The sequence below is a fragment of the Antrostomus carolinensis genome, unplaced genomic scaffold (assembly GCF_000700745.2).
Source record: "Antrostomus carolinensis isolate BGI_N321 unplaced genomic scaffold, ASM70074v2 scaffold24969, whole genome shotgun sequence".
Lineage (NCBI taxonomy): Eukaryota > Metazoa > Chordata > Aves > Caprimulgiformes > Caprimulgidae > Antrostomus > Antrostomus carolinensis.
The window spans coordinates 1-12,638 of record NW_010339593.1 but is presented as its reverse complement, the minus strand read 5'-3'; the positions used below and the strand labels follow the sequence as shown (position 1 = coordinate 12,638).

Below are 12,638 nucleotides of genomic sequence, written 5' to 3'. Positions count from 1 at the left end.
AGATTTCCATGAAAAAGCTGCATGCTTTATTGAATTGCTTCTTTCTGTACTTTTTAGGGAATATTTTCTATTAACCTCTGGGCTGTTCTAGCTGTACACACACAGAAGTGTGCAGCATCCCTACTCTGTTCAGTCCTACATTCCATAGCCTCTTCTACACTGTGGACGAGAAGTTTTGTGTTTTGCTGTCAGTAATGTCTGTAGAGATAAAGGAAGAAACCCTTGGAAGTAATGACATTGCATATTTATTAGCAGAGATTTCCCTGTCATTTCAAGGTTCCTGATCATGGGGTTTAAGTTTTTGTCTGCTTTGTTAAAGACAGCTATTCCAGAAGAGAGAAGAAAAAAAAAAATCAGTTGTAGTTGATTAGTTCTGTAGCTTTTAATTTATAGAGTTTATGACTTTGTATGTTAAACTGTTGAGTTATTGAGTATTAATTAGTTGCTGTACTTAACTCCTGCATTTGGCTGTGTTTTAGTGGAAGATGAAGTGACCAATGTCTTTGTTCACAATTCAGTTAAATTGCCAAAGCACTTCAGATAGTTAGAAAAGAAAAGCTTTGAAATTAAAAAAATTGCTTAATTTCCTTGACAGTAAATAATCTTCCTGATAAGAACTTGTGCTTTAGCTGGAGGCCTGAACAAGAAGGTTGGTGGTGGATACCCTCATTTCTTTTAAATAATATATTCTTGTACACTTACATCTTTTCAGCATTCCTTTTCTAATCTTTAACTGATTATAATATTCTATGGTAGTAGATTTTGTGCTTTAATCATATTGTCTGGCACATTATTTTCTTGCTATCTATTTGTAAATACATTACTGTGTTCCAGTATAGTGACCCCTGGTTTACTTCTGATTTTTAAAGCTGAGGGAATAATTTCAGGGGAAAAACTGCCAATATAGAGATCTTGTTGGGAGTTTATAACTCTGTTACAGGCTTTTTTACAAGACAGATGTTGATTCCTGACACTCTTGAGCTGAGAGCTCTGGGCCCAGAATGAGTAACTCTGATCTGAATCGCACAGATTAGGGTTTGAACCTGTCCCTTTGACTCACTGAACCATGCATTTGTCTAAGTGCATATGCAGATTTTGCTCTGAATAATGATGCTTCTGTATGGTTAAATTGGTACTGAAAGGCCAACAAAACTTTGTAACATTTTGTATGGAAATAATTTCCATCCTGTTTGCACAGTATCATTGTCTGCTTTTCCCTCTTGGTTTTGCTAGTCAAACTGAAATCTTAAATGGATTGACTGTTGTGAGCCCTGCACATCTACTTGCTCACCCCCTCACAGCAGGATGGGGAAGAGAACTGGAAATGTAAAAGTGAGGCAACTCATGGGTTGAGATACGCACAGTTTAATAGATAAAGCAAAAGCCATGTGCACAGCAAAGCAAAACAAGGAATTAAATCACTACTTCCCATGGGCAGGCAGGTGTTCAGCCATCTCCAGGACAGCAGGGCTCCATCACATGTAACCGTCACTTGGGGAGACAAACATTGTAACTTTGAATGTCTCCCCTTCCTTCTTTATATCTTTTATTGCTGAGCACAATGTCTTACAGTATTAGATATCCCTTTGGTCAGTTGGGGTCAGCTATCCCAGCTGTGTCCCCTCCCAACTTCTTGTGCACCCCCAGCCTCCTCGCTGGTGGAGTGATATGGGAGGCAGAAAAGGCCCTGACCCTGTGCAAGCCCTGCTCAGCGCTAATGAAAACACCCCTCTGTTACCAACACTGTTTTCATCACAGGTCAAAAACGTAGCCTGTAGGACCTAATGTGAAGAAAACTGACTCTATGCCAGTACTAACTCAAAACCAGTACATTTACGATACTTTTAGCCCAGAAACATTCTAGAGTGCTCTGGGTATTTTGAATGAGTGGCTTCTGAAAATGGAGAAAATGAACTTGTCACACTACATCCTAATGATTCCTGGGGTACATCTTTGTCCTGTGCTTTTCTGCAGCCTTTCTGTCCTGTACCCATACGTAGCCCCACTTACTCAACCCTGCCTGGACCGCCTACAGTTTATCTGCTGTATTCTTGCTGCTGGACAAATTGCCCTGTTTCAGTACAGTTACAATTACTGGTATAAGTAGTATTATGAGGGCCACAAAGATGTTTAAGGGGCTGGAGCATCTGTCGTATGAGGAGAAGCTGATAGTATTCACCCTGGGGAAGAGAAAGTTCAAGGAGATTTTGTCTGTGTGTATAGATATATGATGAGCAGGAGTGAAGAAGATAGAACCAGGCTCTTCCCATTGGTTCCCAGTGATTGAACAAGAAGTAGTAGGTGCAAGCAAAAACACAGGAACTTCTACTGAAGAAAAAGTTGGGTTTTTGTTTTTCTGTGGGTTAGGGTAGGGGGAGCAGGGCAGAGAAGTGTGGTGTTTGGATTATTCTACTGTGAAGGTGATCAAAAGCTGCAAAGGGTTACCCAGAGAGATGATGAAGTCTCGGTCCTTGGAAGCAGTCAAAACTTAATCAGACATGATCCAGGGCAGCCTGTTACAGGTGGCCCTGCTTTGAGCAGGGGGGTTGGACTAGGCAATCTCCAGAGCTCCCTTCTGCCTTCAACCATTTGTGATTCAGTGACTGCTTGGTAAGTAATTTATGTAGCTCACTAGTTTCTGTGGTGGTTTTCTTCATGCTTTCTGTGATCTAGGAGCATGTATGTTGTTCAGTAATGATGGAGTGTTACTTTTGCTAGCTATCAATTTCATTGTGTCTAAAGATCACATGATGGATATCCTCTCACCTCTCCCTTTGTACTGTTCAGTAGTTCTAATCTTAGGAGTATCTATAGATAAGGTAAAAAAAAAAAGTTGGAAGGGAAAGAAATAAAAGAAATACATGCTACTTCTTTAAGTTTTCATGTGATTATTGGAACTGAGACTTTTAATTGTTCACTTTTATACTTTGTTGTTTTCTTTTTCTGGAAACTCTTTGAAAGGGATCAGAAGTGAGAATAGAGTGACATGGGCCTTGATGGGATTGAGAATTTAGCTTTGAAAGGAGATAGTGGAGCACTCTAATGATTTTCCCTGATAACAGATTTCAAGAAAAGGACTAGGGCTAGGGTGAAGGGAGTTAAATTTTCAATTCATATTCTTTTATTTCCTTTATTAACAGGTGTCATGTCTATCTACTAGTTTTCTTATGAAATGACTGTAGTGAGCAATTACACTGTTCTGACCAGCTCTTTCAGTTGTTAGCATGACAGTTTCCAGCCAATGACAGAATGTTCTTTGGTCATTCAAAATCATAAACATATGATGAGAGTCCAATTATGTTTTATTTAGCTCTTTTATGGGTCACTATTAATGACTAAGACTACATGATTATGATATGACCTGACACAAAAAAAGTGTAAGAAAAAACTTAGTTATATTCCTACTCTTTGTTGTAAACTGTGAGAATAGCTGTACATGTGCGTCATAGGCTGTAACTTCTCTTCAAAAATTAACTTAATACTTTACAGTTCCTTCATTCCACCCACCTCTGCCAAACTGCATCTTGTGTTCAAGCTATGTGATCAGGAACCATTCATTTTCATTTATAATGGCTGACAAGTTTTTTAAGAGGGATTGTGCTTAAAGCTCTCTCAGCTTCCTGTTCAAGTAAAAATAAGTCTCTTCTGCCCCACAGGTGGGCCAATACAATGTTTTAAATATGTGCATTGGCCTTTGGTCTTTCTCCTTTGCAGCTTCTTCTGTCTGTTTGGATGAAACAGTTGTATAAATCTCTGCCTCGATGTTCCATGCAATATGCTGTTGTACTTCTGGAATATTTTGCTATTTTAAAAACAAACTGAATAGCTTAGTGCAAATAATTTTATTTTACAGACTGTTAGAGGAAAATTTGGGGTTCTGACCATTTAAGGGGAACCATCCTGTTCATGTAGCTTGCTTTCTTTGAGATGGGCAGTTTAGGAACAATGTTGAGGACTTAATTTTGTAAAGTAGTGTTTAATGATTCAAAACAAATTCTGCCTAAGAAACAAGTATTTTTGCTAGGGTAAGGGCAGAAGCGTTGATTGTGTTCTTCAGTCCAGCTGACTTTTACTTGGCAAAATTTGTCTCAGTAGGAAACAAGAAATTATGGCTTTAGCAGCCTTTTTGTGATGCTACTCTGGACTGCCTTAGACCAGACCAATAAAAAGTTGTGGCTTGACTGTATCACCTTAACCTTACATGACTCATTTGCCTTCTGGGGAGTAGAAGGGGCTTGGAAGAAGGAAGGGTAGAGTTGGAATAGAGATGTAAGATCAGGGATAGACCTTGTGTGAATGTCCTTCAAATGAGTCCTCAAGAGGCAGCCAGCTTACTCTAACGCACTATGTTGGAAACCAAAATGTGGAGCTCTCCCTGTATGTGGACATGGCTTAGTGGCATTGGCACTCAAAAGATGGAGAAAGGATGGAAATAAGGCACTTGAATTACTGCACTGATCAGTCAAACATATATATAGCTTTAGATAAAAACATCGCTCCAAGTGTTTTTACTTCTATGCTTCTTACAAGACAAAGTTCATCCAGATGTCAGTAATTAAAAGGACAAGTAATTTTTTTTAAAACAGAGACCATTTTTTCTTCTGTCATTTTTAAAGATGAATCGGCATCATCATCGCTTTTCTAGACATTTCTGCTCATCCTCTAGTAACCCAAATACTATCCCTTGTTTCACCTTGGTGTAGCACCTGTGTTGCCAGAGGGCATTCTTTACTTCCTTTGAGTTACCTGTTTTCCACTGAAGCATTGTGCTTGTCCCCACACTGTAACAAGTATGTAGGGAAGCTGGTGCTGACTTTTAATAGTTAAGTGCTCTTGTTCACACTTTCAGCTATTCTAGTTAGATCACTTGTCTCTGAAGGTTTATTTTAAATGAAATATGACAGATAATTTGTCCTCTGTTTACACCAAAGTGTTTCAAATAAACTCCAGTTGAGGCAGCTCTCTGCCAACTCTTTTGTGATAGTGCTTCAGAGTTTTTAGTAGTGGAATATAAGTTGTGCAGATTTTATTTTACCTAGAACATAGCTTTAAAACTTGTAGGCCAAACTCCCCAGTGTTAAACAGAATTGCTACAGGAGAGTAGTAGGATGTTGCCTGTTTGCTACTGTGAATGACTCATCTGTAGAATTTAATACCACTCAACTTTTAAATAAGCTGTTGGAGATAAGCAAAAAGTCACGTTTAAAAATAAGTTTAAAAACAAATCAAAGTCCCACATCTTTCCATCGTGTCTTTTAAACATCTTTAGCCAGGATTGTTTTTCATATTACTGTCTGCACTCAGATGCAGCTGTCTCTTCCAGCTGCTCGTATTCGGTCACTGCCAAAAACTTGTTGCTGGATACTTGATTCCCTTGACTCCATCCCCTCCCTTGAAAATATGATGAGTCAATTTTTTCATATGAAAATTGCTCTTATTTGCAATAGGCCAGTTGACAGAGCAGAGAGGAGTCAACAAAGGTAGCTAAGAAACCTTAGTTTGTTACTGTAGATGTATATTAACCTGAAAAAACTCACTTGCTGGTAATTATAAACATTATGACTTCAGTGTTCTTGCAAGTAGTTGGAGTGTGTTATCTGTAGATTATATCGCTCAACCCAGTATTCAACTGTTTAAATAAATGAAGTAACTGATTATACAAGTCTAGTTTCCTTTTCATAGGTAACAGTATTAGGATACTAGGAAAGTTTCATTTGGTAGTTTTGCGTTGTCAGATTATGTTCGTTTTTAAAGAGTATTTTCAGGCTTTTAAATATTTTAGCCTGCAGATGTCTTGGGAGAGATCATTTCAGCATTTTACTGTCTTAAATATGCATCTTTATGTAGCTAATGGCAAGTTAGGCAGCTGGCTCTTGGCACACTTAGTATTACAGGCCATTAGCTTGGGGGAAAGTATCTAACAGTTATTTCCCCCTCAGTATCCCAGAAGTACACATTGACTTTTCTTATTTCTTTATCACTCTTTGGACAATTTCTGGGCCATATAATTTGTTCTGTAAAAGCTAGCCTTAATTATATTTATTGAAAGTCTGAAATAATATCAAATACTTAGAATTCATTCCTATTCCTTCATCTGGCAACTGCTTTTAGATACTACAAATTGGTTTATTTACTGTTGTTATGCATTCAGATAGCAGCTGTTTTCACTGTTACATCTTAATACTACTCCAGTTTACATTTTATTTACACATATCAAGGAATCATAATATTCACTTCTGTTACCTTGTAAAGCTTGCAATATTTTAATTATAAGGCTTAATTTGTCCAATATGTGTACAAGTTATAAAGTATTATTTCTTATCTAACATTTTTCATTTGTAAACCTATTCTGATTTTAAAGCATCTCAAGCGTTATTCTTAACTTCTGAAGTGCTAATGAACTTTTAGTGGTTTCACTTAACTTGTATACAGTTGATTGGTGTTTTTTTCCAAGAACTAGGACAGAAATTACTGTATTTTATCAAGAGCTCATGAAGCACTGTTTTCAACCTTTTGGTCCAGCAGAGAACTTTTTTCTCATTTAGAAATACCCAAACTTTTATTTGGCCAGAGCAAGGGTGTTTCGTAAAATGCTTTGTTTTCTTGCCACAAAAACTCTAGGAAGCCCTGTTACGAAAGAAATGCTGTCAAGTGGCTTTCCTCCTGCCTTTATCACTGATGTTCAATAACCATTCAAAACTTACAGGGTCAGGTAAGAGCTTTCTTAATAGAGCAGTGACATTATTTCTGGTTAGCCTCCGATATGTTATATTTGCTGAGAGCTCCAGTGCATTTTTCATTTGATTTTTTTTGTTTTGTTTTTGTTTTGTGGTTCTGTCATCTTTTACCAAAGGGATTTTTTTTTTTTTAATTTAGTTTAACCAACTAAATCTGCTAATGGACCCACTGAGCAGTTATTCAGAAGTGTTTGCTAATATGTTTTGCTTTAGGAAAATATCCAAAATAATTGGATTGAGAATGCAGCATGCAAAGTATTTTTCCAATAGCAATATTTGGAAAATCTATATGTGAATGGTACTGTATGCTCATTGTTGCATCTATGTGTGTGTTTTAGGCTACAACAGCTTAAGTGAATACTTCAACACAACAAAATAAGTACTTGAAGACAGAAGAATGAGCAACTCTGCTTGGCATATACTTTAGAGCTTCAAAGTTACATCTTTACTTGCTTGATAATTAAGCTTATTTATTTCTTCTTCTTTTCTTTTTTTTTTTTTTTTTAGCTCAGTCTTTTAAGTATTGAACCTGCAAAGACGTGCATGTGATTAACATTCAATTGAAGTGTTCAGGCAGCTAAAATTAGGCAGGTTCTTCAGTCCTTGTAGGATTTGGATTGTAGATTCCTTAATATTTATATTCTTAAGATATAACTAGATTTTTTTTACTGTAATGCAAAATGTTTATTTCTGAACATCCTTAAAGTGGTTTTGTTAGCTTTTCTTAATGGGGTATTTTAAGTGGACATTGGCAAAGTGTGACTCTTGTTGGAGGAGGCAGAGAAAAGGAAAAATTTTGTAATGACTGAGGGGAAATGAACAGCAAACTCGTAACACAGGATTTCATAAACTTTGCCAACAACAGAAACACCACCATATTCACCACCTTTGCTACGTTACTCCTCAGTAAAAATGAAAAAAAGCTATTTACTATGAGTGTTCCAAAGGGAATATATGAAACAATGTCTTGATTGTACTTAGTTCTGTAACTGGTGAAATGGTATGAACTGTCTTGCAACACCCAGAACGCCGTCAGTGTTAGGGTGTTAAGAATCCGATTTATTTTACATTAGCTCTTAAGTAGACACCTTGATTTGCACATGTTAGTTATGGCATTGACAAATATTGTAAGCTGTCTCTTTAGAATTGATATTATGAAAAGGAAGGGTTTTTTGTAATCTCTTCTTTATAAATTACCAATAGTGAGGAGCTGGCCCAAAACCTGAGGCTTGTCTTCATGCTTACCTGTCTTCATTGCTTGTTTATAATTATATGCATTTCTCTGTATGTGTCTGTGTGTGTGTATATATATATATATCTATATATCACTCACTGTGTACATTCATACTTGTTTGTGACTTCCTAGGAATCAAAACTGTTAATTGGATCTTTGTTATTGTGGGTCAAAGAAATACCTACCTGGTTCTTGATTTTCTTTTAAATTTATTTCTTTTTTTTTTTTTTTTTAATACCATACAGTTGCCTCTAGAGAATGAAAATCCAAAGAAGATAGAAATGTGATGAATAAAAATTAGAATAGTGATATTTGTGTTCCATAAGATGTTCTGAAGTCAAACATGTTCATGAAGTCAGAAATAGTCTCTAGGAAGTTCATGTGTATAACTGCTACTGTGAATCATCTGTTTTACTGCAAAGAAAAATGCAAGCTATCTTGTGTAAATGTTTTACTTTTATTAAATCACTTCTGCTGCCTGAACAGAATTTGCTATTACTTGTTAAGCCTTGTAAAATTAAAGTATTAAAATATCTAATTTGTTTTTGTTTTCACATTGTAGGTTTTAACTTTTGCCTATAAGCATGCACTGGTAAATAAAATGTATGGGAGAGGTCTCAAGTTTGCCACAAAACTGGCAGAAGAGAAGCCAACGAAGGACAACTTGAAAAACTGCATTCAGGTAGGGTGTATTTGGTAAATAATGGGCTATGTCAATGCTGAGTAAGCTTTCAAAAGTAACATAAGTGTCTCTTAATTTTTGATACCTTTTACGTTGTTTTACATCAGTAGTGATTTCTTCTTTCTTTTTCTAGAATAGCTAGTTTGTGAGTAACACTAATTTTTATCAGATTTATTTTCTGGAACTTACTTTGAGGCATAAAGAAAGTAGAGACAACTTAGCCAAAGATCTTCTGCATATTTAAAATACTGTTGTGTTGCTGTTTAACCACTGTTATTTTTACTATTATTAATCACAATTATTGCTAGTAGAATATAGGTGGAGAATTAATGAGAATTACTGTAACTCCTAGGACAAAATTTTTGTGCATTTTGTTGGAAGACTGTAGATCACATGGAATGGTTTTCTTTTTCCCCTTTCAGGACTAAGTAATTCAAAGATCATCAGTTCTCCAATCTGTTATCTTTCTGATGATAGATTTCTTTAGTAAGATGTCGATATCAATGCAGTTTTTGTTGGAAGGATTTATATTTTTTAAAAGGGTAAGACCCTAGAGCTTCTAATTTAAAAAAAAAAAAAAAAATGTTTGCTTTTTTTTTTCCTTCAGCTAATGAAGTTGCTTGGATGGACTCATTGTGCAACTTTCACTGAAAACTGGCTTCCTGTCATGTATCCACCTGATTATTGTGTATTCTAGAAAACCAACAATTGTAAACTTAAAGTGATTTTTATATGGGGCAGGATATTAAAAGATAAATTTGACTTTTTATTGGAACGCATGTTTTCATTACTGAATGCTGATTATTAAATTGTGTGTATTTATCAGTAAAGGCACCTGGGTACAGCTTAATACCTGTTAACCTAACTCCTGTCATCAGGGAGTTTCCTTATTGTGCATCCCATTGCTGGCAATGGATGTGCCAGAACTGCCAACACCAAGAATTTGGAATTAGGCTGGAAAGGCTTACTGCATGCATGTTAAGTTCTTAACTGTTCCTTTTAAATGCAAAAATGTAAAAGCTCTGTATTTTTTACAGTAAACTGAATTTTAACATGTTTGATCTTAATTTCAATTGTATGAAGGCCTTAAAGCTACTTAAGAGTAGCTAAAATCTTATTTATTGGACTAAAGTAACGGGACATCATTACCTGTATTGTTTGCAAGAGTTTACATTTAATTTTTTTAAGAAAAATCCAACCTCTCAATCTGTTACAATGTGTAACTCGGAATTGCTGATGCATAGGTGCTCTTGTAAATCTTCATTTTGGAGTGATTCCAGGCAAATTCAAAAATCCATGTGAAGCTGAGTATCAGGACAGGCTGATACATGTATAAAAGTGCCAGACAGTTAAATCTTGATCAGGTATTGTAAAGCTATACATATATGTTTAATAATGTTAAAAATGTAAAACACAGCAGAATAAATGTGCAGAGTTGAAGATCAAAAAAACACCATGTGCACTCTTATACTTTAAAAGATTATTTTATAATTAATAAAAACAAATAACGAAGCTAAAAATTGTATTGGTTTCTGAAAGAGTACATAAATGAAACTTGCTGAGAGAAAACACCTTACAAACAAAAGTTCAGTGCAGCCTGGAAGATCAAAGCTTTCTGATAAAGCATTTTTACTGACTATTGCTGCTAACATTGTTCCTTTAGTGGAGTGAAATTGGTCTGTTTCAACAGGTCGTATGTATCAACCAGAGACAAATTGCTGTATCATTTGTCTCGCCAGTTTTTTCATAACTTGTAATGCAAAACTCAGCTATAACTGCAACTTTACAAACATAAATGCACAGAAGGTGCACCGTAATACTGCAAAACATTCCAAACTGAAAGGTACTGCCACTAAATCAAAGTTAGTAATAGTTTTCTCTTTAATTCTCTCTTACTGTGGCTTTAAGCAGCTTGACATTTGATTCTGGAAATTCTGCTAGAATGGTTGTGTTAAATATAGTGCTAAGTTTTTCCAAAAATTCATAGTCTGTACTGAATCTGAATTTATTTGCCCATAGTAATACTGTTCCTGGCTTACAAAAATACACCATTGTTGCTAGCAGGGATTCCAAAACTACATGATGGTATACAACATCAGTTGCCATTATGAAATCATAATGGTGCGTTGACAGAGGAAAATCTTCATTGAGGCCTTCTCCCCATACCAGTTTTCTCACTTCAGGTTTGTGCATGTTTGTGTTTTGTGTATTTCTTGAAATATTATATGAGAGATTTTCAAGAACTTCAGGCAAATCAGTAGCTGTAACGTAGGCTCCTAAAGAAAATACGAATTTGTTTCAATTCATAGGTATGTAGTTGAACATATATATATATATATATAAAACTTCATCTACATAACTTCCCCATCTTCCCACTTGCCAATAACTAGGGTAGTTACTTTATTAACAAAACAGTATTTTACAGTAATTTTCATTTTTAAAAAAAACAGTGACAAAGTTTACTTCAGCTGTTGCTTCGTTGTCTTAAAGTGACAGTGGCAGATCTAGATCATCTTTCCCGAGAAACCCAAAAGGAAATACAAGTTTACTAACCTAAGATACAGGCCACAATGGAAACCAAGCCTGTTCCAGCACCAATTTCCAAAACTTTTTTGTCTTTGAGGTTGAATTGTTCTTGATTTGATTCCAGATATTGAGATAAAGCCAGTGCCTAAAACAGTTAACACATACCCATAAGAGGGTAACAGGTAAGTTGCACAGAAACTCATTAGATGTTTTTAGACAGGGTTTTTTTTTTTTTCTTATGCAATGAAAAACACTGAAGGTTGCAACGTGAAAATGTCATATGGAAAGAATTATAATGTGTCCTGGGGTTTATATTAAAAAAAAAAAAAAACACAGCTTATTTTTAGTTTTAGGTTTATGGGATATGGATTTGCTGTACACATCTATACACTGTGACTCCTCTGACAGCTCAAGGTAGGCAGTGTTTAGATGTGAACAATAGAGTCAGAACAACAAACAAGAGGTTTAACAGTATGTAAAAAGTGATGTTCTGGTTTATTATCACTATCATAAAGTAGATTCAGGCTTCAGCAGAGATGTTTTTTTAAATTACTTTTGTTTTTATTTTTTTTTCCCAAAGGAAAGATTAAAAATCTGTTATTTACCAACTGAACACTTGTCTATTGATAATACTATGAACTTTTAAAAAACCCCTCAAAACTAACAGAACTGTGTGGAAGTATTGCTTATCAGACCTTCGTAAGGATCTTACAAATAGAATATAAACTGGCTCTTTATAAACAACATATACCAATGCCAAAGAAACTAACTTCCCCCTTTTGTTTCTTTTGTTTAGAGTTGTGTTACTCTTTTAACTCTTGTTTAACTCTTGGTTTTCATAATGCAACACTAGCTACCTCCTCTGGGAAAGCTGCCAGCTAATGAATCACCACTTTGATTTGTGCAACCTCTTGATTTTCTTGGAAAGTTTTACCATCTGCATTCTGACACCTGATTAATGTGAGAACTGATGATCTGACATTTCAAAATAAGATACTGTTTCACCCACCCATACACTTTCTTTTTCTCTATTGTTTTGAAATTGTCTGCCATTTTCTTCGAGCTTTTCAATAAATGTGGATCTGAAAAATCTTGAAATCCTAATTTCCATGTCTTTATCAGTTGACCCTCTCTTCCCTCAAAGGCAGTTTTCTCAGCCCACATAAAATTCTGCTTTTAAGAGCAGGAGAAGCAAAGACTGAAGAACAGTTTGCAAGTATGGTTTTCCATACTGTAATGGAACTGTTCCAGCCTCTTTATTAAAAAGAAGCATATTTAATTGTTTCAACCTCCTTTATGTAATCTCTCTCAATTTTCTTTTTCAGCCTCCTTTTTATGCTGCTAATTGTTTACTTCCCAGCAGTGATAGATTGGAAACACGAAGGAAGCTGAACACTTCTTCCCAAGTTCATTTTCTTAATCTTTTTCAATATCTGCAATACTATATATATTATAATAT

General features: G+C 35.5%; 2 protein-coding genes across 2 annotated transcripts in view; one reads left to right on the top strand and one right to left on the bottom strand.

The window, feature by feature from the left end:
* TPP2 (tripeptidyl peptidase 2) overlaps nucleotides 1-9,890 on the top strand; it is a gene marked incomplete at its 5' end in the record, with an annotated part of 48,726 nt that extends 38,836 nt beyond the window's left edge. Inside the window, 2 exons of the mRNA XM_010175909.1 lie at nucleotides 8,534-8,653; nucleotides 9,261-9,890. Coding sequence (XP_010174211.1) covers nucleotides 8,534-8,653; nucleotides 9,261-9,350 — 210 coding nt within the window. The remainder of the gene's footprint in view (nucleotides 1-8,533; nucleotides 8,654-9,260) is intronic.
* A 644-nt stretch (nucleotides 9,891-10,534) lies between these two features.
* LOC104531115 (methyltransferase 21C, AARS1 lysine) lies at nucleotides 10,535-11,324 on the bottom strand (the record flags this gene model as incomplete). Its single annotated transcript, XM_010175908.1, has 2 exons — nucleotides 10,535-10,929; nucleotides 11,207-11,324. Coding segments are annotated over 2 exons (513 nt in total), but the record flags the coding sequence as incomplete, so codon positions are not given.
* Between the last annotated feature and the right edge of the window lie 1,314 nt (nucleotides 11,325-12,638).